The sequence below is a fragment of the Trichophyton benhamiae genome (assembly GCF_000151125.1).
Source record: "Trichophyton benhamiae CBS 112371 chromosome Unknown contig01145.0, whole genome shotgun sequence".
Lineage (NCBI taxonomy): Eukaryota > Fungi > Ascomycota > Eurotiomycetes > Onygenales > Arthrodermataceae > Trichophyton > Trichophyton benhamiae.
In genome coordinates, this window is record NW_003315111.1 from 1,119,925 (window position 1) to 1,144,425 (window position 24,501).

General features: G+C 48.0%; 11 protein-coding genes across 11 annotated transcripts; 6 read left to right on the forward strand and 5 right to left on the reverse strand.

Annotated features, from left to right (window-relative positions):
* Positions 1–158: 158 nt before the first annotated feature.
* On the reverse strand, positions 159–2,336 carry ARB_05775 (ATP-dependent protease (CrgA), putative; the record flags this gene model as incomplete). The annotated part of the gene is made up of 2 exons (XM_003016330.1): positions 159–729; positions 784–2,336. The coding sequence occupies 2 exons, from the start codon at positions 2,334–2,336 to the stop codon at positions 159–161; spliced, it is 2,124 nt and encodes a 707-aa protein (XP_003016376.1).
* Positions 2,337–2,953: 617 nt separating this feature from the next.
* ARB_05776 (uncharacterized protein) lies at positions 2,954–7,064 on the forward strand (the record flags this gene model as incomplete). Its single annotated transcript, XM_003016331.1, has 4 exons — positions 2,954–4,702; positions 4,758–6,590; positions 6,649–6,815; positions 6,839–7,064. 4 exons carry the CDS (start codon positions 2,954–2,956, stop codon positions 7,062–7,064), a joined length of 3,975 nt encoding a protein of 1,324 aa, XP_003016377.1.
* A 1,056-nt stretch (positions 7,065–8,120) lies between these two features.
* On the forward strand, positions 8,121–9,170 carry ARB_05777 (uncharacterized protein; the record flags this gene model as incomplete). Its single annotated transcript, XM_003016332.1, has 3 exons — positions 8,121–8,260; positions 8,333–8,979; positions 9,040–9,170. 3 exons carry the CDS (start codon positions 8,121–8,123, stop codon positions 9,168–9,170), a joined length of 918 nt encoding a protein of 305 aa, XP_003016378.1.
* Positions 9,171–9,456: 286 nt separating this feature from the next.
* Positions 9,457–9,945, reverse strand: ARB_05778 (uncharacterized protein; the record flags this gene model as incomplete). Its single annotated transcript, XM_003016333.1, has 2 exons — positions 9,457–9,587; positions 9,672–9,945. The coding sequence occupies 2 exons, from the start codon at positions 9,943–9,945 to the stop codon at positions 9,457–9,459; spliced, it is 405 nt and encodes a 134-aa protein (XP_003016379.1).
* Positions 9,946–10,500: 555 nt separating this feature from the next.
* ARB_05779 (uncharacterized protein) lies at positions 10,501–11,272 on the forward strand (the record flags this gene model as incomplete). Its single annotated transcript, XM_003016334.1, has 4 exons — positions 10,501–10,546; positions 10,633–10,655; positions 10,726–10,797; positions 10,982–11,272. 4 exons carry the CDS (start codon positions 10,501–10,503, stop codon positions 11,270–11,272), a joined length of 432 nt encoding a protein of 143 aa, XP_003016380.1.
* Positions 11,273–11,570: 298 nt separating this feature from the next.
* Positions 11,571–12,953, reverse strand: ARB_05780 (AAR2 family protein; the record flags this gene model as incomplete). Its single annotated transcript, XM_003016335.1, has 1 exon — positions 11,571–12,953. One exon carries the CDS (start codon positions 12,951–12,953, stop codon positions 11,571–11,573), a length of 1,383 nt encoding a protein of 460 aa, XP_003016381.1.
* A 501-nt stretch (positions 12,954–13,454) lies between these two features.
* ARB_05781 (uncharacterized protein) lies at positions 13,455–14,167 on the reverse strand (the record flags this gene model as incomplete). The annotated part of the gene is made up of 4 exons (XM_003016336.1): positions 13,455–13,606; positions 13,673–13,833; positions 13,952–14,024; positions 14,095–14,167. The coding sequence occupies 4 exons, from the start codon at positions 14,165–14,167 to the stop codon at positions 13,455–13,457; spliced, it is 459 nt and encodes a 152-aa protein (XP_003016382.1).
* Positions 14,168–15,081: 914 nt separating this feature from the next.
* On the forward strand, positions 15,082–16,602 carry ARB_05782 (uncharacterized protein; the record flags this gene model as incomplete). The annotated part of the gene is made up of 6 exons (XM_003016337.1): positions 15,082–15,086; positions 15,247–15,293; positions 15,364–15,512; positions 15,572–16,168; positions 16,227–16,358; positions 16,447–16,602. 6 exons carry the CDS (start codon positions 15,082–15,084, stop codon positions 16,600–16,602), a joined length of 1,086 nt encoding a protein of 361 aa, XP_003016383.1.
* Positions 16,603–16,682: 80 nt separating this feature from the next.
* On the reverse strand, positions 16,683–17,561 carry ARB_05783 (uncharacterized protein; the record flags this gene model as incomplete). The annotated part of the gene is made up of 3 exons (XM_003016338.1): positions 16,683–17,084; positions 17,162–17,498; positions 17,527–17,561. The coding sequence occupies 3 exons, from the start codon at positions 17,559–17,561 to the stop codon at positions 16,683–16,685; spliced, it is 774 nt and encodes a 257-aa protein (XP_003016384.1).
* A 1,692-nt stretch (positions 17,562–19,253) lies between these two features.
* Positions 19,254–20,567, forward strand: ARB_05784 (cellobiose dehydrogenase, putative; the record flags this gene model as incomplete). Its single annotated transcript, XM_003016339.1, has 1 exon — positions 19,254–20,567. One exon carries the CDS (start codon positions 19,254–19,256, stop codon positions 20,565–20,567), a length of 1,314 nt encoding a protein of 437 aa, XP_003016385.1.
* Positions 20,568–22,899: 2,332 nt separating this feature from the next.
* ARB_05785 (uncharacterized protein) lies at positions 22,900–24,173 on the forward strand (the record flags this gene model as incomplete). Its single annotated transcript, XM_003016340.1, has 3 exons — positions 22,900–23,019; positions 23,072–23,617; positions 23,673–24,173. 3 exons carry the CDS (start codon positions 22,900–22,902, stop codon positions 24,171–24,173), a joined length of 1,167 nt encoding a protein of 388 aa, XP_003016386.1.
* Between the last annotated feature and the right edge of the window lie 328 nt (positions 24,174–24,501).

The following is a 24,501-nucleotide window of genomic DNA, read 5'->3' on the forward strand; positions in this document are numbered from 1 at the left end:
AATAGGATATTATCTTCTTTCATCCAATGCATGCTATTGATATTGATACATATGCTTAAATTAATAGAAACGCCTTTTTTCGGCATAGTAAAAATGCCCTAACCAAAGCCATATCTTTTATTCATCATTGTTATATATAACCTCAAATGCTTTTAAAATTATTCATCAGGTTCGACTGGGTTTGTAATGTCCGAGTTTTGAGGGCCATTCGCGCTGGTTCCATTATTTGCATTGCTCTGTTCTGTAGCATGGTTAGAATCGCCATGGTTTTCGCTAGGGTTTGATGCGGTAAGGCCCCCAGGGGCAATACGCCTTGTAGCTCGTTGATTATGGTGAATCGCCTCAATAAAATGGCGTAAAATCCTCGCCACGCAAATGATCAAAAATCCTCCAAGGAGCAAATTTACGGAAAAGTATTGTGATATTCTGAAGCCAGAGTATACGAAGCCAGGGGTATCCTGTATGTTCCGAGGTGATGAAGAGCCTGATGGATAATATGTGAATGAGACATCAAATAGGAAAACGGAAAATGAATAAGTAAAGGGGGATGGACGTGCAGTGGCAGTGGCGGTGGCAGTAGCAGTAATGTTGGTATTTTCCTCTGGTGTTGAGAAGCCAAAGATTGCCAATATCGCAGAGATGAGAGTCGGTAGGAACCATATGCAAAACATGAACATGAATGGAACAAGAGCTGATATAGGGAAGCCACTTCTGGTGCCAGTTCGTAATCTTTAGATTGTTAATGTACCATCACAAAACGACCGTGATACTGCATGAACTTACACTGTCTTGTCTCTTTCTATCTGTCGTACCCAATCGGCACATATTTTTAGCCTGCCACGGACTGTTGTCACCGATAGCAGACTGTATTTCTCACTTGAAGCTATTGGAAGCACAGTTCCAAACCAGTAAGGGAATATAGCTGGGTCCGTTGGTGGTTCACCATATCCAGAAAGAAGCCGTTCATTAAGCCAGGACGAACTACTGGAACGGGATTTTGTCACAAACTTAGTACAGATTTGAAACAGCTCCTGCGTAGACAGAAGATTCAGGCATTTTGGATGTTGGCCCTCTTTAGGGGCTGATAATTCTTCCGCTTCGATCATCTCCTCGAATGGGATTCGGATATCGTCTATGCGCTGTACGTGTCCAATCTTGCAACCATCATAGTCTCTGCAAGAAAGAACACGGAATCTGTACCGGCCAGTAGCACGTATCAGAATCCTGCCTCCAGGTAGTGATTCTAGCCGATCAATTTCAAGTAACGTTCCATATCGAGCATGCACACAAGGTTCAGATTGTCCGGTACGCTCACCGGTTTGGTTGAGCATAACCGAGCCAAATCGACGGGTCCCGTTCTCAACAACTCGTAGGATCATTCGCCGGTAACGAGGTTCAAAAACGTGCAGATAGGTGGGCATAGATGGAAAAGAAACCGTGCATACAAATAGAGGTAATTCGTCGATTTTGGATGCACCCGGCTGTTCAACTGGCACATCTCTTAGTCTAGATAGCCTTCGCTCCGGGAATATGAAATAACTAAAAGCGTTCAATGCCCCGTTTCCAGGATCGTCTGGTAGTATCATCGGTAAGTTTCTCCGGCACACGGGGCAGAGATTCGAGATATCTAACATCTGAGTCACGCATGATCTGCAAAATGTGTGACCACAAACAGTTGTGTATGGGTCAGTCATTAAAGAGTAACACACTTGACAGTCGAGCTCCTTTGTCACAGCCAATCTTATTTCCCTTAGAATTTTCGCATCGAGGTCCATCGAGTTTTCCTGGTCTTGATCATTGAATGTGCACTTTACAGTAGAAGCAACTGGAATAAGCCCCTTGGCCATGAGTTTGTATGTTCCAACTAGGCAGCTGCCTTTAATCCAGAATTCTTGACTTGATTCCTCTGGGCTGGTCTGCTGGTTAGATATATGGACCTTAATAGGAATATCATGACCCGGATCCCTGCTAGAGGAGTAGACGGTTGCATAATTTTCAATTATATCTACAACCTTGCCGAGGGTGACGTCTCGGTTGCAGTCTGCCAAACAATGCTCAGGTATAAAATCTCGGCCAGATTTCGGAGATTTAGTGCACGCCGAAGGGCAGAAAAAGCCCTGGCTACGATCCTCAGTTCCAGGGTATGTGATATTGGTTCTAGGGTGTGTCTGTGGTATGCATGGCCGGCAAATTGTGCATCCACATGGCAGCCCTACGGGTGCCTTGAGTGGCTTAGAGCAGCTGCTACACTGTACCAACTGGATTAAACCAGTACATATTGCGGTTATGTCCTCGGCTTCCACTCCTACAACTGAGGCAGCACCGGAGTCACTCATTGAGGCTTAACCAGTGTAGAGATAGCCAGAACCTAGCAGTATATTGATCTCTTTGGAACTTCCTTATATATTGCAGAGTCATCAAGAATGAATTATTTTTGAGAATACTGGTATTTAGCGGTCTTTAATAACATCCCCATAGCAAAAAGCGGGAAAAACATCATCTCCTTCCAAAGGAATGAAAAATTTTTGAGAGCAGCCACCAACCGGGAACTGTGATATCAAAAATGACGACGATGACCGAACACGCTACCAAACGGCGGATTTATACTCAAAGTTCAACAGTCACATGATGTTTATTACAGTATAAACACATGTGCTAGGGGAGTTTCATTACATAACCATCACTTCAGCTGAGTCACCCCGCTAAACTAGTCACTCCTTCTGGGCTGTGGGGGAAACTTCGTGTATCGAAAGGCAAAACGCCATGGTTGATCATGACGATTGATCAATCTCGCTCCCAGATCAACGCAGAAAACAGCGACACAGGCGACTCCCCGATGGCATTTGGTACCAATTAGCTAAAGTCGCATCATACCCCCCCATACACAACCGATGCATGAAACGCACTCTCCACTCGAACAGTGAACCCCCCGGGGGCTGCTAGATGGAGATCCATGGCGACATTCCACGACCGAGCAACCTCTGCGACGCCCACGCAATATCGTGTATTTGGCGATAACAAGCGCTCATCATCTAGTGCTGATGATGAGTCTGCCGACGGGAGCTGGCACGATGCCGTCTCTGCTACCACGTCGCGACACCCCGGCGGCCTCTCTTCGTCAGGTACCCAGGCTTCACTCAGCGCAAAAAGTGCCTCGTTAGCCCCGTCCAATATCACGCAAGGGAGCTTCAGCTCAGACCTTAGGCATTCAGGTATATCGAGGAATGCGACCCCACGCCCTCCAGAGTCGATTAGCCATGTCCGGGGAAATGGTGCTGGTGATATTGAAGCTGCTACTACGGAGCAACGGCAGGCCATTATCCGTGAGCAGATCGAGAAAGAAATAAAGATAAAGACTGGAACGGAAAATATGCTGGAAGCCTTGCTGGCGAAGAATATGAAGCAGACAAAGGAGCAGCGCTTAAGGGTGGAGTCGGAACTCAGCTCTTCGCATCGGAAAATAGCACAGCTTCAGAACGAGCTCGAGGAAGAATTGATGCGGGCTCATATGACACCGATAGAAGCCACAGAGGCTAGGAGACTGTCAACATTTTTTAATGCAGGGCCAGGCCGGTCTCCATCGAGAGCAACTACGCATGCAACCGGGGAAAGCTTTGAAGCAGAGGATAGCGAGTCAGAGTCACCAACAGTTGTACTTTCTGAGACGCTGCAAGAACTAGAAGCTGAGGGCATGTCACCAGATTACTATGTTGATCGAGCAAACAACCTAGTGGATTTGTTCAAACGATACCCTACTCTGAAATACGACCTGGAATGGTCAGTGTTTGGCCTGAGGGTTCAAGTCATGCTACTGAGTGAGAGCCGTGACGTTGTAGCGGCCGGTTACAGGTTAACACGGCACGCAATTGCAGATAGGAAATCTATCCAGGTGATCAGGGCTCTGCATACGGATGAACTAGTAATGCTCTCTCTTGTCAAGGAATCTAAAGCCAGCATGGAGCGAGAGCAGGCCCTTAAATTCGTTCGTGCGTTCCTAGATGTTAAAGATGGTGTTCAAGAGCTCTCACGCTCAGTGGTACGAACACTCGTATCAATTGCAGAGCACCGAGATGACCGTCTGCGTAATATCTGCATAATGACAATTGCTGAACTCCTCGTCAAAGATCCAGCTCTGTTATTCTCTGCTGGCGGTATTGGCACCCTAAATGATGTGCTGGGTGAAGGGACATTTGGTGCATCCGAGAGTTTGGCAGCTGGCTTTGTTCATGTCTTGGATGCCCCGAAAAGCAGGAAATACCTTCGAGCAGGATGTGAATTGAACTCAGTCTTTGCGAACTTCACCGAAACTGTTCCGGATAGTGATCGTCATCTGAAATTGAAGTTTTCCGCGAAGGCTATATCTGCCATGCTAAAAACATGGCCTGGTATACTAACACTGGCCCAAAACCCTGAGAGACCCCTACAGTCATTGCTTCTTTCTTTACAGTTCCCAGACCCCCAGTCTAGAGATCTAATTCTAGAACTATTATTCGACGCTCTCCGCATCAAACCACCGTCATGGTCATCATCATTTCTTGCTGGAAGACGGCTCACCACATATGGCCGAGTAGCCAACATGAAGTCAGAACAAGAAAAAAAGCAATCCCGCACTGTCTACGAGGATGAGGATAATCCGTTTGACCTAACAGCGCACTTCTCCGGACTCATACTAGCGTTATTGGTGGAGGCAGGATTGATCAATGTTTGTTTCTCTTTTGCAACCACGCGTATATAAAAGCGCTAACCAGTATGACTAGGTGCTATCTGATTTGATTGAAGACGAATCTGACCTTTCTCTAAAACGGAAAACAACTTTACTCCTTGTAGAGGTTCTAAGACGTGCTCAGCGCAGCCTACCCTCATCTATGTGCTCCAATCTTCATCTTCTCCCCAGCCTTCTCCCATCGTCGTCACCAATAAAGGCAAAGTCGGACAACCAACATCTTTCAACATCAACTATATACCAAATGGAGAGTATTAGTCGGACAATGACACGGTCTGATGATATATCAGATGTAAGCGGCCGGTATTCTGTCAGTACCGAGATACCAAACTCCTTGGTTCCTGGGGAACAGAGCAAATCCAAACTCAGTTCCACTATGGATGAAGCACAGTTCCGTACCGCAATCCTGGATACCAACGTCCTCAGTTCCGTGAATTTTATGAAGTGGAAATGGGACCTTATCCTAAACATTATTGAAGGGCCACTAACGAACCCAAAACGTTTAGATGAAGCAATCAAAGGCTCAAAGTTCATAAAGCGACTGGTTGGTTTCTATCGGCCGTTTAAGTATCGGTTTTCAATGGTTCGCAACACGAAGCCTAATCGACGGTACATCCGAACTGGCTGTGCCTTGATGCGTTGTCTTGTGCAAAGCCCGGAAGGGTCAAAATACCTAGCCCAGAATAAGCTTCTGCGCCAGATAGCAGAATGTTTGGCCCAAGTTGACCGCATGAGCGGACTGACTTCCTTGTCGCCATTGTTTTCCCGAGAACAGATGGCTGATACTCTAAGTGGTGGATACTTTGCGCTATTGGGAACTCTGAGCAGTGAACCCAACGGCATACAGATGATGGAAAGATGGCATATGCTCAACATGTTTTATCACATAGTTGAATTAGCGGACCGGAATGACCTCATCCAAACCCTTCTTGGAAACATGGATTTCACACATGAAAGCCATTTAAGAGTAATACTTTCAAAGGCTCTCACCACAGGATCAAAGGATATCCGTATCTTCTCCACAAAGCTGCTACGAAAATACGTCATTGGCAAAGTGTTGCAAGGATCGCCTGTTGAATGGGTAATAGAACTTCTGGTGACCCAGCTATATGACCCAGATGTCACTGTCTGTCAGGTTGCCGTCAAAATACTGGAAGAAGCATGCAATCAGAGAGATTATCTAGAGTATGTCGTCAAATGCCGTCCATCTTTGGATCATTTAGGCGAAATCGGCGCTCCATTGCTACTCCGTTTCCTATCTACATCGGTCGGGTACCACTATCTTGACGGCCTCGACTATATCACCCAGGAGATGGACGATTGGTTTCTAGGAAGAAACGATGCGTACGTTGGGCTAGTAGAGGCCTCGCTGTCTCGCGCGTACATTGACCAACCACGTCGGAACAGCTTAGCGCTAAACGATATAGTTGAGATGCAAGATATTGGCCTTGTGCCACCGCATTTTTACCGAGAACTTGCACGTACAACAGAAGGGTGCAAGCTGCTAGAGCAGTCCGGCCATTTCTACGAATTCGCTTCAACATTACGAGATTTTCAACTTGACGAAGAAGATGCGGAGGTCTTACTAAAGGTTAAGGGGGCGCTATGGGCGATCGGGAACGTAGGCTCGATGGAGCTCAGTGCACCGTTTTTAGAAGAGACGGATATTGTGGAAAGGATAGTGGAAATAGCGGAAAATGCAGCAGTTATGACCATGCGTGGCACCGCATTCTTCGTCTTGGGGCTAGTATCCAGGAGTCAGCATGGCCTTGAGATGTTAATCGAGGCAGGGTGGGATGCGGCCGTTGACCAAAGAGGGCGTTCATTAGGATCATGCATGCCACTGAACCTAAGCAAGCTATATTCGGTAGGTTATATTCAGCAGCCAAATCTTTTTAATAATCTCAGCTACTAACGTGTTCTAGGTTAAATTCGAGCCATACCAGGCTCGTACCGAGGAAGACAAGGCAGCGAGAAATAGATACAAAGTCGCTTCCAAGGACTCCGATCCGCTCAAGCAAAAGATACTCGGTCTTATTATTGATATGGGGAATACTGTTCTTGCTAAAAAGGCGGCAGCAGATCTACAAGTGTATGTTTACCCATTCTATGCAGCTTGTTCTGGCAGGGTTCTAATATGTTCCACTACGGCAGTCTCAAAACGAATCGTCCTGACTGCTTTCGGCGTATCGATCTTTTTGAAAAGACTCTTGTTATCCTAGAGAGCCATCACTTCCGGTTATCCGCTCGACGTTTCGCACTAGAGTTGTTTGACAAGAGCGTGGTTAGACGAATCATCTTTGGGGATGAGTCCGGCTCCGATTCTGAAATGTCAGAGTAGAGCATCGTATTTTTCTTTCCTCTGCCATTTCTCTTCGTTTGTCTCTTATTTCCTCCATGGTTCAAAGTACCCCCGGCGTAAGATCTACTGGTGTTTTTGGTGCTATCCGTGATTCATGCATGTACTCTTTTCGCACAGGAGCAGGCTTCGGGGTTTCAATGCAGTTGATGCATCTAGTGTAGGATATCCTTGAAGAAACCCTTATCGTTTCCCCTACTTTGCTCTCAGACGAACTTCCTTTCGCCCTATGTTTTCTATAGATAGTCAGTAACCCCTCTTGCTATCACCGCCATGCAACGAGGGCGCTCTCCTTTCATCCCCAACTTTTGGTATCAAACTCAACGCCACAAGATAACGAACTACGCTAAAGTCTGGAGCCAACAACCGGCGCCGACGCCTCCGCGGCGATCGCCAGGCGAGCGGCCATCGGAGCTGGCCGATAACTAGCTGGCAGAGCTCTTACATGCTAAGAATCCTTGCGGCGTCTCAAAATCAGGCCAGTTTTCCGGGCTGCCAATAGAGCAGTGCATGGCTCCCTTTTTGCCAAAGTGTCGTGATAGCAGGCAAATATTTAGATAGCTATGTAACTAACTACCAAGGGACCTCATAGATGTTTTGCACACGGTAGTTAACGGTTCAACTAACTAGTTAGCTAGTTAGCTAGTTAGCTAGTTCCCTCCTAGCCACCGCTTGACCAGGGGCCTTGCAGAGGCCGGAAGCTCAACGCTCAGCGGAGAACGGAGCTTGGAGCAGAGCTGCCCCCGTTGCCAACGGAACCAGCCGCCATCATTGCCTTGTGCAGGAGCTCCGTGCTGGGTTTCAACCTCAAGCCTGGGAAGGGCGGGCCTTAGTCTTAGCTAGTTATAGGCCAATGCCGCCATCGTCCTGTGCATGGCTCATGTATAAATATAGGGGACCTCCCGTAGTTACCTTGGGGGTCTATGTCTGCAACTTAGTAGAAATATATCCAGTTGATATCCTCCCCCTGAAGCCCCAGCTATATTTGCCCACCGTCGCTCAGTCCCAGAATTAGTTATACACGGACATTGTTGAAAGATGGCGTCCAGGTTAGCCGCAGCTCGCTATGGCAAGGAGAACGTTCGTGTGTACAAGGTACAGCGGGACGAGGCTGCAGGGACTCAGACGGTGGTCGAGATGACCGTCCGCTGCCTGCTCGAGGGTGATATCGATGTCTCGTATGTATCTCACAAGTTCCCAAGTCAAGCGGAGAATGGAGTACGGTGACCTGACGGCGGCATAACTACCAGGTACACCAAGGCAGACAACAGCGTCGTGGTAGCGACGGACTCGATAAAGAATACCATCTATATCCTGGCAAAGCAGAATCCAGTGACGCCGCCGGAGCTCTTTGCTTCAATCGTGGGAGACCATTTCACGCAGAAGTACAGCCATATCCGTGTAGCGCATGTCAACGTAGTGGCACAGCGGTGGTCCCGGATGAATATCAAGGGCAAACCACATCCGCATTCCTTCCTCAAGGACGCCTCGGAGGTCCGGTCTACAGACGTCACCGTTACCAAGGGCAAGGGGATCGATATCAGGACGTCTTTGTCTGGCCTCTCTGTCTTGAAGAGCACCAATTCGCAGTTTCATGGCTTCGTGAGAGACGAGTTCACTACTCTACCTGAAACCTGGGACCGAATCCTTAGCACAGACGTCGATTCGGCATGGACATGGTCAACATTCTCAAACCTGGAGCAAGTGCATGGTTCGGCTGCCAAGTTTGACTCTACCTGGGAAGTCTCGCGCGGCATCATACTGGATATCTTCAGCAGTGACAACAGTGCGAGCGTCCAGAATACCATGTATAAGATGGGAGAGCAGATACTCGCTGCCCAGCCGCTCCTGGAGACAGCCGAGCTCAGCCTGCCCAATAAGCATTATTTCCAGCTTGGTAAGTCGGACACTTTGAATATTTGCCGGTATAGAACATTTACTGACTAGCTTAATACAGATCTGGGCTGGCATAAGGGCTTGAAGAACACTGGCAAAGACGCTGAAGTTTACCTGCCGGGCTCTGGCGCCAGCGGCCTCATCAAATGCACAGTTGGACGAGAAGCTGTCAAAGATAAGTCAAAGCTGTAAAAAAAATATCATCCTTTGGAGTACATGCATGTACAATATATATCCAGTAGATGAGAGGTTCTTTGACGTCCATCCCAGATAGATTGTGACTACTATCTTGGTAATAAATCCATGGTGATATCAATCCGTATACTTATGGTACATAAAGTCTAACATCAAAATATCTCCTTGATCCCTGACAAAGGAGAAGGATAGTAGTATAATAATACAAGAAAAAAGGACCAACAAATGACTCCGTGCGTATGCGCTCGACAAGGGGAAAGTAAGAAGAGGATATCAAACGTGGCTAATGCGAGAGAGCTTCCGTTTTCGCATTCTGTAGTGCCTCACGCACTTCAGGCATGTCTGTAATAGAGGTATTTTGTCCGTTGAGTTTGACAATATTTTCTTTATACGGGTGCTCAAGTCCTTCGAAAGCTATTTCAACAATTAAGAGTTAGCAGAGTTCGTAGATAAGCAACACCACGAGCAGTTAATGTGCAAGTAAAGAGTGGTACCTACCCTTCAACCGAGCCATTCTCTTCTCTCGTAGTCTGTTTTTTGGCAGCATTCCTTTGACAGCCTTTCTCAGGACCTCGGCGCCTCCCCATTTTTCAATCATCTGGTCCATAGACATCGACTTCAAACTTCCCGGCCTGGTGTTGTGTGTATAGTACAGCTTTTGAGCTCTCTTCTTTCCCGTAGTACGAAGATTGCGGCATCCGAGAGCAACGACATAATCACCACAGTCTGTAGATGGATCGTAAATCGGTTTATGTTTCCCCATCAGGAACATCGCGATGGACGAGGCCACCCGGCCCAGACTTCGGGGGTCAGATCCGATATCGATGGCATGCCATGTTCGAGAATAGGCCAAACGCGTCTTCACAGTAACCAGTTAGCATGATATATACAAACATTGCAGCTTCAATTGATCCGAGTTTGGGATCGCAAGACGTACCTTTCCAATCGTTTGAGACATGGCTCCCAGTACACTTTATGGCCCGGTGAAAAGCAGATTTCTCACTCCCGACGAATAACAGCCAGTCTAACAGTGCTATCCAAGCCAGCAAATATCCTTTGTTATCACCCCTTGTCGCCGAATGTGTCGCTGTTCCTCGTGAACCTGCGCCGTCGCTGACTTCTTCTCCCCAGCGAAGCTTCTGCTTCAACCAAAAAGTTCTTATATCACGTGACTCTACCCTAAATCCCCACTAAGCGAACTCCCACACCTTGAAACTTTCAATATCGACAATTTTCAACTCACAGCGATCGCGACGGTGAACGAGCAGACAACTTTTCGCTTTTTTCCACCGTATCCCGCACGTCGAACGCTGCCATAACATTCATCATGGCCAGTACTCCCAGCGTGCAATGCTTCGGCAAGAAGAAGACGGGTATGTACATTTTTTTTCGAAGCCAGTCTATTGAAGGAAAAAATATCGAAGAAATGTGAATGCTGATAATTATTCGCACGATATAGCTACCGCTGTCGCCCACTGCAAGGTACGAATTAGACGTCGGCGGACAATACTGAAAGACGATTTCCGGACATATCACTAATTTTTCGACACAGCAAGGCAAGGGTCTCATCAAGGTCAATGGCCAGCCGCTCGCGCTCGTTAAGCCAGAGCTCCTCAAGTTCAAGGTACGGACACATCTACATATGAGAATTCTGCGAAATGGAGATGGAGGGGAAGATTACCTTGCATCAAAATGAATATGGAGGAACGAAAAATCACAATAAAGAGAGATGGAATTCGCAATGAAGATAGATACCAAGGCATGCGGCAGGATTTGAATATCGGATTTTCTAACATGGTCCAACCCAGGTCTACGAACCCATCCTCATCGTCGGCCTTGACAAATTCGCCGGTGTCGACATCCGTGTCCGCGTCACCGGTGGTGGTCACACTTCCCAGATCTATGCTATCAGACAAGCCATCGCCAAGTCGATAGTCGCCTACTACCAGAAATTCGTTGACGAACACTCCAAGAACCAGCTCAAACAGGCCCTTGTTCAGTACGACCGAACCCTCCTCGTTGCCGATAACAGACGTTGCGAGCCAAAGGTCTTCGGTGGTCCCGGTGCCCGTGCCAGATACCAGAAATCTTACCGTTAAACGGAATGGAAATGGACGGGCTTGTGGGGACGGGGTGTTTTTTCTTGGGCGCAGTATTTGTGGGATTTTTATATCTGCTTGTATCTGCCCCATAATGGTTGATGTTAAAAATGTGCTCCAGCATACGGGAAATGTCTGGGACATAGAATAAATAGGCCAGATTATTGTCCTAAAATATTAAATCCTACTTTTTCACTTGTTCAAGGATATCCCATTTGCACACCAGAGGATATACGGGAATCATGGAAAATTTGGGTTGATTGATAAGTATAGGGCATTTTTGCATCATTTTGTGAAGCTACATGCGTTGGTCCAACATATCAATATCCTCGACATCCTCGACTTCATCAGCTTCAAGCTCTCCGGCTTCTTCGAGGTCAACAATTACCGGAGCATAATCACCCGTTTCATCCTCTTCTTCGGCACCGTTGACCTCCAGCTCAACTTGCTCTCCATCTTCCAATTCAACCATACCCCTTCGCACGGTTGACTCCTTTGCCAGCTCCCACCCGTATTCTTCCTTTGCCCATTTCTCCAGTTTGATAAACTCTGCCTTAACTGCCGATATATCGGCAGTCAAATCATCGTATATTATCCTCCTAAACTTCATCAAGATCTTTTTCACAACGGTATTACCATCGTCTCCATCCATCTCCAACAGACCTCCCTCGACATCGTCATTATGCGCTAGCTGTAGCTTCAGGAGACGTAGGACTTCTATAAAGAAGCGTTGTCTTTCCTCCACGGCCTTTTGACACGTAAATATCAGCTGTAATAATCTCATCCATTGCTCCTGGCAGGAGAAATTTATCAATGTCAGTGCAGTGAGAAATGTAATCTGCATTTCACCTAGAATCTGCATTTCTCCCTCGCTCAGGCTGTCCTCACTAATAATTCTTCCTGTGGCTCTGCTATTGTTTGTAGCCCATTCGCATATATTCCCCAGTGCCCATGAGCGATCCCGAGCTGCTTCTGTTCGATCACGTCCCACAGCCCCAGGTGGCCAAGTATTCTTCAAATCAACCGGCAAGAATCGTAGCTCCTTTTCATCTTCTACCAATTTACCGCGCATTTCGGTATCTCCTTGACTAGCAAGACCGGGTATCTTGTCACTATCTCTCGCAGCCGAGCTTCCGGAAGAAATTGTCCACCTTGGTCTACCTTCAGAATCCAGCTCTGCGCGGCCCAGTATTCGCTCTAACACGGACGGAGTTATGTAGCCTGAAAGGCTATTCCATTCGCCATGTGCAAGTGTGGTATCAGTGGTTTCTTCCTGGTCGTCCTTCTTGTGCGTTCGAGACTTATATGACAGTAGTCCACCAGCAGCCCATATTCGACTGAGATTAGCTCGCTGCTGCATTGCGCGTTGCCTCCCTTCATCGTTACTTTCATCTACCAAAGCGAGTAACTCTGTGGACTTGTCCCAATGCCTCAGCCGAACATCGACACCTGAGCCAGTCTGTTCACCCTCATTAGGATCTGGGACAGTAAACCATTCTCCGATTCGCAATGAGAAGCTGTCAGTTGTGCCTGTGTAAAGTATGTGTACTCCAGGCGGGAGTTCTTTTATGCCATGGAAATTTGGAGCTGATGTGAAAGCCAAGAGGTCGACTCCTACCAGCGTTTTGGCGGGGAGGTTATCGATCAGTATCGTAGGCGAGGGATGAAGAGACTCGGACATGAGATGCGGATATACAATGCGACCTTAAAATACGAAAGGTTGATATAAATATATAGGTCCTGAAGATCGTGGAGTAGTAGCTGTAGGTGCTTAGAAAATGTTTGCGACTAGAGTTTCTACCGGCTCGATATTCCTGCTATGGAGACACCCAACCAACCAAATATTCAAACCGATGTGAAAGCACAATTTTTACAAGTCCAATGATCAATCTACAATTTACAGTCCGGAGTATTATTTGAAGCTGCTCAATCTTCACTTGCATTTTATAGATATATTTTGCAATATCGCTAGAATCTGCAAACGCTAGAAGAGCAGGGTTGAAAAAGGGGAAAATTTTAGAAGACCAGGCGATAAAGGCCGTTCTTCGCGTTTATTCCATCCACAGAACAAAAGAGAGATACCGTGAGATATTCTCCAGTTGTTTCCATCCTTTTTGTTCCCAATCGCCATTGATACCGACCGTAGAGATCGGATAACCAGGAGATAAAAGGCTGTAAATATTTACAAACGACGACCTCTGCGACCACCCTTGCGACGAGTAGAGTCGGATGGGGTAGGAGTGACGTCCTCGATACGGCCAATTCTCATACCGGAACGGGCGAGAGCACGGAGGGCAGACTGAGCACCGGGGCCGGGGGTCTTGGTTCCGTTACCTGTAAATAAAGTAAGAATCTGCACATCCGCTTGTCAGGACTGTGTTGATATATTGCTATACGTACCACCGGTAGCACGGATCTTGATGTGGAGGGCGTTGATTCCAAGCTCCTTGCAGCGGGCAGCGACATCCTGAGCAGCCAACATAGCAGCGTAAGGGGAGGATTCGTCACGGTCAGCCTTGACCTTCATTCCACCAGTAACACGGCAAATGGTTTCGCGACCACTGTATATAGAATTATCAGCTCCTTATCTCTTATCAGATTTGACCCCAGATTGCGATATTTAAGACGCATCTGATACAGCACTCAAGTTGCGAAAATTGGTTCAAGTAATATACGGACCTGAGATCGGTAACGTGGACAAAGGTATCGTTGAAGGAGGCGAAGATACGGGCAACGCCGAAAACGTTCTCGCCTGGGTAGCGACATAATTAGCAACCAATTCTTGACGAGTGCTGCAAGTATGCTGAGATGGGTTATCTTACCATCACCGGTAAGAGGTCCAAGGGACACGTTCTCGTTGGCGGGCTTAGCGTCGGTCTTCTTCTTTGGGGCCATTGTGAATGATGCGATGGTTCGAGGATGTTGTGGATGGAGCAAAAAAAGAAGAGGAAGAAGATCAGAAAAGAACGACCAAATCTCAAAAAAGCATCAAGAAACATACAAATTAGGGCTTGGGTGGGTGTGCCCTAGTCACATGATTGTAAACTCAGTGACTCATCATTCCTGGATTATGTAATAAAGTAAGATCAAAACTGCCCAAACGTTTTTTCCCTTTCATGTTTTTTTCCTTTCTTTTCCCAACAGCAGCTCCAAGTTGGATCGAGAGGAAGCAAAGTGTTGAGCTTCCTTCGCCGGGGAAGAGGGTTGATAAATAGCAGACTTGGCCTGCTGATTGACAAGTCAGAAAGAGTTGTCGCGGATACCTTGATACTAATTGCCAGAGACTACCGCAAAGCAGGCCTTTTATAATGGCGGGTGCCAACAGAGACAACAGATCCATTGGGATCATTGGAATGGGCGACATGGGCAGGATGTATGCCCAGCGTCTGAGTGAAGCTGGCTGGAGGTAAATCTCAATCATTCCAGGCTTGCTCTTGTCAATCTTCAATTGGTAAGATTCTTCTGTCCTTTTTCCGTCCACGATACGCCCACTCTTCTGATGACATGAGCGCATTTGGCTCGAGCATGGTAATGGAACCCTCCTACCACTATTCTTGTGGCTGGAATCGGTTCGTTGCCGTCACTGATGTAAACACCCTGCTACCTTACAATTATTTTGTCTGAAAACGTTTCCCTACCCATTCCCTCACCAATGTCAATATCTCTCTATATTGGATATGTACTAATTGGTGAGACAGATCTTAGAATTACTAGCTATATTATACCACCCGCTAATATACGTGCGTGACATAGAATTAACGCTTGTGATAAGCCGACCAGCTATGAAAAACTGAGAAAGGAGTTTGCAAATGATGTACGTCAGCTGCTGCTCCATCCAAGTTCAACCCATTTTCCTCCTTTATATATTCTTAGTTTTTAATCTATTATATTTTTCTATACCCCCCGTAGACCAATATCAATATACTTCCCAATGGGCACCTCGTTTCCCGAATAAGCGACTACATTATCTACAGCGTAGAGGCGAAGTTCATTGCATCTGTTGTTGAAGAATATGGACCGTGTATGTCCCTGTCCCAAATAAGAGTTTACCTCCTTTTCCAGGAAATATCTGACCAGTATTTGAATTAAAGCTACAAAGGTTGGAGCGATTGTAGGAGGCCAGACCTCTTGCAAGGCCCCTGAGCTTGAAGCCTTTGAGAAGTATCTCCCCAGTGACGTGGAGATATTATCGTGCCACTCACTCCATGGACCAAATGTCAACCCCAAGGGTCAACCATTGGTAAATCTGACTCAACTCCGGTGACTCGGCCAGATATCTAGCTAATGCGTAATCGCTAGGTCTTGATTCAACATAGAGCATCAGACGAAAGCTTGAAGTTCGTTGAAGAGATCTTCAGGTCCTTCCAATCCACATATGTCTATCTCAGTGGAGAAATGCATGATCGGATCACCGCAGATACCCAAGCAGTCACGCACGCTGCGTTTCTAAGCATGGGAACAGCATGGCATGCAAATAGCCAATTCCCATGGGAAGTTCCCCGTTATGTTGGAGGGATTGAGAACGTTAAAATCAACATCACACTGAGAATATATGCGAACAAATGGCATGTGTATGCTGGCCTTGCCATTCTCAATCCCGCTGCCAAAAAGCAGATCAGACAGTATGCGGAATCAGTAACGGAGCTGTATAAGCTGATGCTGGGTGGGCATCGGGAAGAGTTGACAAAGAGAATCAAGACTGCTAGAGCTGCTGTGTTTAAGAGCAATTCAGCAAGGCAAGATCTATTACTCCAAGACAACGTCCTTGATAGATTTTCTCTATCAAAAGGAGGCACGGAGAGGATGCCGAATAATCACCTAAGCCTACTTGCCATCGTCGATTGCTGGTGGAAACTAGGGATAGTCCCTTATGACCATATGATTTGCTCAACTCCCGTTAGTCTGACCCCTTGGCTCCCTTTTGATATAATTTTACTGAAGTTGAGAACAACAGCTCTTCCGTCTCTGGCTAGGAGTTACAGAGTACTTGTTTCAGAACGAAGAACTTCTGGACGAAGTGATTGACACCGCTATAGAGGACAACACATTCCGCTCTGATGACCTTGAATTTACCTTTGCAGCTCGAGTCAGTTAATACAGTCCCCCCTCTTGGCCCGCTGTAACTTTGTAGCCTTAAAAGGGCAATAGATAGCTAACGAGGCTTTCCCCCACAGGCATGGTCAGAATGCGTATCCTTTGGAGACTTTGAGTCGTATCGTGACAGGTTTGAGAAAATACAGTCTTACTTTGCTCCAAGATTCCCTGAAGCAGTCCGCGTTGGCAATGAGATGATGAAGACCATCTTGGAAAAGACGTCAAAGCCATCTTGAGCCGCGACTGTGTTTGAAGACAAAGATAAAGGGATCCACAGACGGGGAATGGCGCAGTGATGTGCAAACGCAGCTTTTTCCTACCGACTCCTTGGCCATGGCTGAATGATGCGCAGCCATAGCCAAGCGCCGTGGCATTTCTCTTCTCCAGCCCAGGTATAGAAGGTTCGCTGGGCACGGGGAATCCATGTTTCAATCTTATCTTCGTGTGCTGTCGGATATGGCTGGCCACCTTGACTCTCGTCGCTTGGCCTACCATTTCTTTTCCCGCACGGCATAGCATCATAGAATCCTAGAAGTGCAATATGCTCTTGACATAGCCCTCTTTGGTTTGGCGCTTGCGGAGTTCTTTTCCATTGTGTTTGGCATCTCTTTTGCAGATAGTAATGACAACTGGGTATGGGCCAATTTGGATATCGCCTTGGGTTACCCAACTCCTCACCGGTAGCAAACTCCAGGAATGATTCCTCACCATCGCCGAACTGTCGGCTGACACCACACTCCGTACTGCATGCAGCATTTGAATAGATCTCATTATTGGCACATACACGATACTTACATCTCTGCAGTTTAGCCTGGCCTGTAGGGTGGTATTCTCGTCAGCATGACAAATCTGGGTACAAACTTGGCTTTGACATGCTACATGCATCTTCTCTGCGACCAATTTTTCCCCCTTGCTTTCTTTGAACGCTTGTTGAAGCCTGGTATTCTTGGTATGACTGTTGGCAGCGCATAGTTCAATGCCATAGTCCAAGAAAGGATCAGCGGGCACTCCGTCAGCGAATATCGAGGAGGCTGTGTTACCAGCAGGAGGATCCCGGGGGAACAGCGCAAGTCCCCAGCTGCTTATTTCTGCTTCTTTCTCTACTTTGCGTTTCTTTTTTGCCTTCTTGATGCTGTCGCCAGTCGACCTGCTGAACTAACTATTTATTATTAGTCGAGCCTAGAACGACATGCATGGTTACCAATGAAGTGGCCTGTCCTTGTATCACTCAGGTTGATTCCTCATAGCCCCGAACTTTGCGACTCGGAGCTCAACCTCCAAATGGAGCAAAGAGGAAGAGGAGGATGAAGGAGCATGCGAAGGCGTTACTCCAGGTTTCGGCTATGACCAAGATGTTCGGTCTGGTCTTGACTGCGCAGCTCGCTCAAAAAGACGGACGAACGCTGGGCTTTTTGCGAAACTTCATTCCAGTCTGCATGTCGGTCGAGAGCGAACCGTGGACAAGAATCGATCAAAAGTCACCTCCCTCCAGGTCACCATTAATTAACCAGATTGGCTGGCCAAGGGGCCTATCACACTAGACTGACGACTGCGGGCGGTTAGAACGACCCCTGGATCCCTGAAGAACGCCTTCGGGACTTCAAATGCAAACGGCTCGTGTTTCATTGCAAGGGGCGAACCGAATCTCTGATCCCGCGCACCCACACACACTCACATCCAAGGTCTGCAGTCAGCAAATCAGACATGCTCACCTTTAATCTCAAGGACTGGTTATTTACTTGTTAACGAAGCTACCGAATAATATTGGCTTATGTATCTGAGCCGCCGACTCCTTCCATGTTCCCTGTTGGAGAAAAAGAAGCGCCATGATTGATATTCAAGAAACCCATGCAAAGACACACGCGTCTCATGCAATCTGCTACGAGAAAGGGATCTGCTAACCGAACCCGTCAGAAGCACTCAGTTGATACGGAGGGTGCGAAGATCTCAGAGGAATAAGTGCTCAAATGTTTGGACACAAGAGGCCTATCATTCCCCATCGCTATAACTAGAGAGGCGGATCATGTACGTTCGCTAGCAAGCACCAACTTCGGGACGCAGTCTTTTCGGGAACACGGTTTATCGAGTTAGCCCTTGGGTAGCGCAGGGGTTTCTTGACCAAGCCGTCGTATCTTCTCCAGTCTGACCAAACGACGGGTGGTCATTGGTTTGAGCGTCTCGTTGGCCGGTTTGACGGACTGTGGGGAGAGACGGGTCGATGGAGCACGCTACAACGACAAGATATGATAAGACGATCAAAGCTGATCAAACAACCTGCAAGCCATGCATTTTGATGGGGGATGTAAGTATACCAGGTGTACTCTGGCCGTCCCAAAAGCCATGAAGGGCCGCAAGAGTCACAGCTCTCAAGGAGATGAGGCTGCGCCCTGGGACTTGCGTATACTTCGCTAGTTACGGAGTCGTTACATGGCTGTCCTTCGGCCGTCCAGTCGATCCAGGCTGGCAGTGCAACGATGGCAGCCAGTCTCTTGGGATGGGATGACGGACGCCCCTGACTCGGCCCACGACAGTCGGGCAGGCTGACTCCCTTGAGAAGCCGCTGCAGTAATTGGATGTGACCGACGGATGTACAGGCGCCTTCAAGGGTGTCACTGAGTTTCTTTTGCTTTTTTGCAGAACTTAACCCTGTTAGCTTGTGTATAGACCTTCTTTATCCGAGCTGAGGGCTAAGTTTGTCGTGGGCCGGTCCCCTGTTACGAGTTTCAAGGTCGGAGAGTATTAGCTAGATCAATAGTTGGCAAATATAAGAACTATATATATATCTCGGGATGGTCCTGTCTCCTGGCTAGGGCTTCTACAAGCAGCTGCTGATGCGCTGATATTTTTCAAGCTTAGTTTTGAAAAAGAGACGACCATATATACCGCGATGAAGTTCCAGTCCCTTCTTGCAGGAGCAGCCTGCCTTCTGCCAGCCGGTAAGTCCAGCGAGGCTGGTGCATTACATGTACTCCATAAGTCACAAGTGACCCCCATACTGACGCTGTGGATAGTGTCCCTGGTGGACGCCGCAAAGACCGCCCAATTCAGACCCCCGAACGGAGGAGACGTTAGATTCCGGGTGAATATACCCACATCCACAGCCGCGACGAAGAAAGGACCGATCTACTTCCAGATCCGAGCACCGAGCAGCGTAGAATGGGTTGGACTAGGCCAGGGCAGCGAGATGGCCGGCTCAAACATCTTCATGGTGTATTCGGCGGCAACTCCCAGCAACGTCACGCTCTCTGCCCGAGCAGGACTGGGAGAGTTCATGCCGGAACATAACTCCCGGACACAGGTCACTCTTCTCAATGGCAGTGGTATCACCGAGGGACGTATGGTGGCCAATGTTCGCTGCGACAACTGTTTGAAGTGGGAAGGGGGAAGCATGGATCCAACAGACGCAGCTAGTTCGTGGATCTGGGCCGTCAAACTGGGTGCATCTATCAAGTCGAATGATGTTGCAAAGAGTTTGATGATACATGACAACATGGGAGCGTTCAATTTGGATTTGACCCAGGCCGTGGGAGATGACAAGGACGGCAACCCGTTTGGCTCTGATAACGCGAATACCCCTGACTCTGGCTCGGCCGGTACAGTGGTGTCTGATGGAGGACGCATTGCGAGACGGTCTGCCCATGGACTGATCATGTCGATTCTCTTCCTGCTCATGTTCCCATCCTTTGCTCTAACTCTGCATCTTGTTCCCAGCAAGAACACCGTTACCCACATCCACGCTCCCCTCCAGATAGTCTCGCTCATTGCTGCGGTTGTTGGATTCTCCCTTGGAATAAGCCTGGCCAGAGATCTGAACAAGGTCAACTCCACCCACGCCGTCATAGGCATCATCATCATGACCTGGGTCATTCTCCTGCAGCCGGCGCTAGGACTGCTTCAGCACCTTCATTTCAAGAAGACCGGCACTCGCGCTGTTCACGGTATCCTGCACGCCTGGCTGGGACGATGCGTGTTTATCCTTGCTGTCATCAACGGTGGACTAGGATTGAAGCTCAGTGGAATCGGAAACCCTGGTGTCCCTCGAGCTGGTGTCATTGCATACTGCATCATCGCAGCTATAATGGCGGCTGTTTACATCTCAGTCGTCCTGTTTATGTCCAAGAAGCCCAAGCCAGCAGCCAACACCATCGGAACCAATCAGCAGGTGAAGGGAAGTGCAGTCGAGCTTGTCGATAGGTACTGAAAGAGCTGGACAGTGATCATATTTGGTTGACGACAGTTTTCACCCCCGGAGTTGGGAGGTCCCTTTTTATACATGCCGTGGTTATGGGGGCGAGAAAGGCTGAAGTCACACAGACAGCGAGAATGCTCGCCGTGACAAGCTGGAGGCGACGTCTTCACAGCTCCCGGCCTCACACTTCACTTAGTCAGAGCTGTCTGAGTTGAGGACGAGTATATATTATGGGGGTATACATGTGTATATGCAATGCCTTCATGGATGGAAGATTGTCCCGAAAACAGAAGCAGGATTGAAGTCTCAATTACCATTTGATACCCCCTTCCCTTTGCCCCTATTTAGGGATTCAGGCCGAGTTTCTTTCACACTTGAATTTTTTTGGCTGGAAGCTAGATAGTTTTACTAGTTATCTGTCTGCTGTCTATGAGCTCATATTCCCGGCTCAATGGCAGCAGTCAGACCTGAGCAACGATGTAACTCTAGTAGTTATCAATCCAATTAATGAGCCTCTTGGTTAACTATCACAGAATGTTATCCTCCCTTTCGTGCCTTCTTCCGCAGAGCCCCATCAGCGGGTCAACTGTTCACTGGCTGCATTGTAAGTTGCCTCTCCAGTAACTATTTAAGCCCGAGCAGGGAACTTCTGCCCCGTTCATCTCCTGGAGAAGGGGCTGGAATATTGGGCAGAAACCCTGCTGTTATCATCACAGCGAGTTTTGGCTGTCGGTCCAGGGGAAGCGAAACGGCGGCCATGACGTCAACATCGAGCAACCGAAGCGTTAACCAAGACTGACTAGTAGCTTAGTGATTAGGAATATATTTCTCGAGTTGGTTACCGTGGATCGAGATAGTCTTGTTTGCGCGAGGAACCAAGGGGCCTGGCTCCTGACTGTGGTTCAGCAGCGGGATGTAAACGATAAAACGAAGTGCCCTGAGATGCACAATAAATTATATACTGCAACCTAGTTGTCAGCCAAAAGGCGTCTCTTAAGCAGGGGAACCATCAATGGTATCAGCAAGGGGCCGTCTTGTCCTGCAGACAGGCCATCTATCAAACGACTGACTGGAGCCGCCACTCGCCAGCTGTTACAAAACGGCACCTGCAGAAGGGCCTCCACCTGGTTATTGCCATCTAACGAAACAGTTAATCCGTTACGTGTTAGTTGCTATACACCGCTGTAGGTTTTAGGACCGTGTGGATAGCTAAGGGGGCCGCCGTGTAGCAGGACGGATGGTAGGCTCATCGGCTGGCTGCTCTCTCGCAGAACGCCCGTAACTATGCTAGTTGGTTGGTTGGTTATAGATAACTGCTCGCTCTCCAGCAGCGTACTTACTTATATATAAAGCCACCGATCTGTCTGCTCGTGCATCTAAACATCGCGGATAAGCTTCTTCATCTCGTATCAGGGGCATCCCTAGTCCCTTCTCCAGCTAAACTTCTCCGTACCTAGCTAGCCAACTAACTAGTGAAATAGTTAGTTAAATGCAGGGCGAGAGCTTTCCCCAGACTTGCTTGACCGGCATCAACTTCGTCTTCCCGCCCACCAGCACAGCAACCCAGCAAGTAAGTCTTCCACCCGGGATGCTGCCAGCAACACAATGGCATATGACATCCCCATGCACCGGCCGGGATTCTCCAGCAGAGCAGTTTAGTTAACGCAACGCCGGCCCCCTGGTGGCTTGTTGGCTGTTGGCGCCCGCCCTAGCGCCCACCGCAGAGGGAGAGCTCTTTGCCCTCGTGTTATCTTGCTCTCTCTCTCTCTCTCTCTCCCCATCCTCATCCTCATCCTCACCATTTTCCCCCTTGCAGATGAGACCGACTGACATCCCCCTCGTCAACAGGCAGTGAGAGAGAGAACAGTGACCATGGCATCTTATGTGACAATTGAGAAGCAGTACTTCCAGACCTTGCTGAGACGGTATGTCCCCCGGTTCTTAATGTGTTTACTTGCGGGTGTTGGATGTCCGACGTTACCAGATCCCACGTCTGCTGCTTTTCTTTTTTATCCTGTTTGACTCCCCAGGGTCGCACGGCTGACTCGTATCTCTTGTTGCCGCATGGTAGGGCCGATTGTGTGCGTATCACCCTGCTCTCGGTTAATAAAATGAAGCTTTGACTATACCTCCCTGGCCTCTGAAGCTGACAAGTTGACCCGACGTCGGCTGCTGGTAGAATGCTTCGTCGTCCGGCTTCGATACGCCTGCTGATATTCACACTGTGACAATACTGAAATCTGATCATGATGACATGGTTCGTGGGCTCCTGGATGTGACATGGATAACTTGTTGCTGATGCCAAGTGGGACAATTCCATTATAGATCCGCAGATGTCGTGAATATGGTATGTCTGGTCTCACAGGCTAGGGTCAAGGGCAGAGAAGGATACTCATGGATTCGTGGTATAGAGAATCTGAAACGGGCTCTTTTTCAAGGCGGCGTGGAGCAGTCGTCTATAGAAGTGAGCCAGACTATATGTCTTGGGAACTATACACGCTGACACCTCGGAATAGACACTCATCAAAGATCCCGCTGGCTCTCAGGCAGAGTCCACCACCAATGGGTCCCATTACTACAAGGGAACCACTCAAGTAACCCAGCAGCCAACACCGTTAACAGGTTCACCTGAGCTGGCCTATAAGTATGCAGGACCACCAGCCTCTAGATCAGGCTCAGGGACTCATCAAACAACCTACAGTGAGAGACCAGCAAAGACTCATACTGAATCATCGACGAACCATTACTATCATAACGATGAGGACTCGCTCTCCAGTGATGACAGGTCGGAGATACCTATCCATGGAGAAACACCCGGCGTATCGCATGATTCTCCAAAACAATCGGTAAACGGAAGCGAGAACCGAACTGTGGCTATCAAAAATGTCCCTGACAGAGCAACCCACAGAGACATCACCGCAGCTGTACGAGGAGGTGCTCTGGTGGATGTCTTCCTCCGATCTAGGGACCACATGGCTAGTGTCTCTTTTGCAGATACCAAGGCGGCACAGGACTTTTATAACTATGCCAAACGATGCAATCTATGCATCCTTGATAGACCGGTAAGTTTTGACTCCTTGGCTGACCACTCAAACTACAGTATCTGACGGCTTCCAGGTTGATGTATCCTGGGCTGAGCGCCAGTACTCATTGTCATCATATCTTGCATCCCAAATGACCAACGGAGCCTCCCGCAACCTCATCATTCGTGGAGTGCATCCAAACGTCACCGAGGCCATGATCCGCGAGGACATGAAGCATATTCATAACCTCATTATCGTCAGCCTCTCATTCAACCACGGAAACGTCTATATTTCCACCAACTCCGTTCAAAAGGCCACTTTCGCCCGTAACTGCATGATGTCTCGCATGCCATACCGTATCATGAGGATCGAATACTACCATGACGAATGTGCTGATCCTCTTCCCAGAATCAAAGAAGTTCACACCAGGGGCCCATCACGTCCAACAGCTAAACCATTGAACCCCATGGCCAATCGATTCCAGATGCTCCATCTCGACGACTCTGAAGAGGAATCAGATAACCAGGACGAAATGGAAAGCAATGGACCTCTGGGAGATAAAATCAGCTGGCGAAACAACACCATTGCCGTCTAGGAGTCGGGACGAGGGTATCAAATATTTCCACGCTCCTTGCCCATTTTATCTCTATTTCATTCTCAGCCCACCACAAAAGCTTGTAGCATTCACCCAACAATTCTTCATTTTATCTTTTCTTTGATACCCTGTATGTTTTCTTACTTTACCCCGGCATTTAGCATCTCTGCTGTGATTTTCATGTCTGGCATTCTGCTTCATCAATATTTTTTTTTTTTTCTTCTTCTATCTATCTCGGCTCTCTGCCTCAAAACAAATTGCACAATGTACGGATTAGGCATATCTGCATACTTCTCCCCAGGCTCATCTTATCTTTCTCCTCGACGCT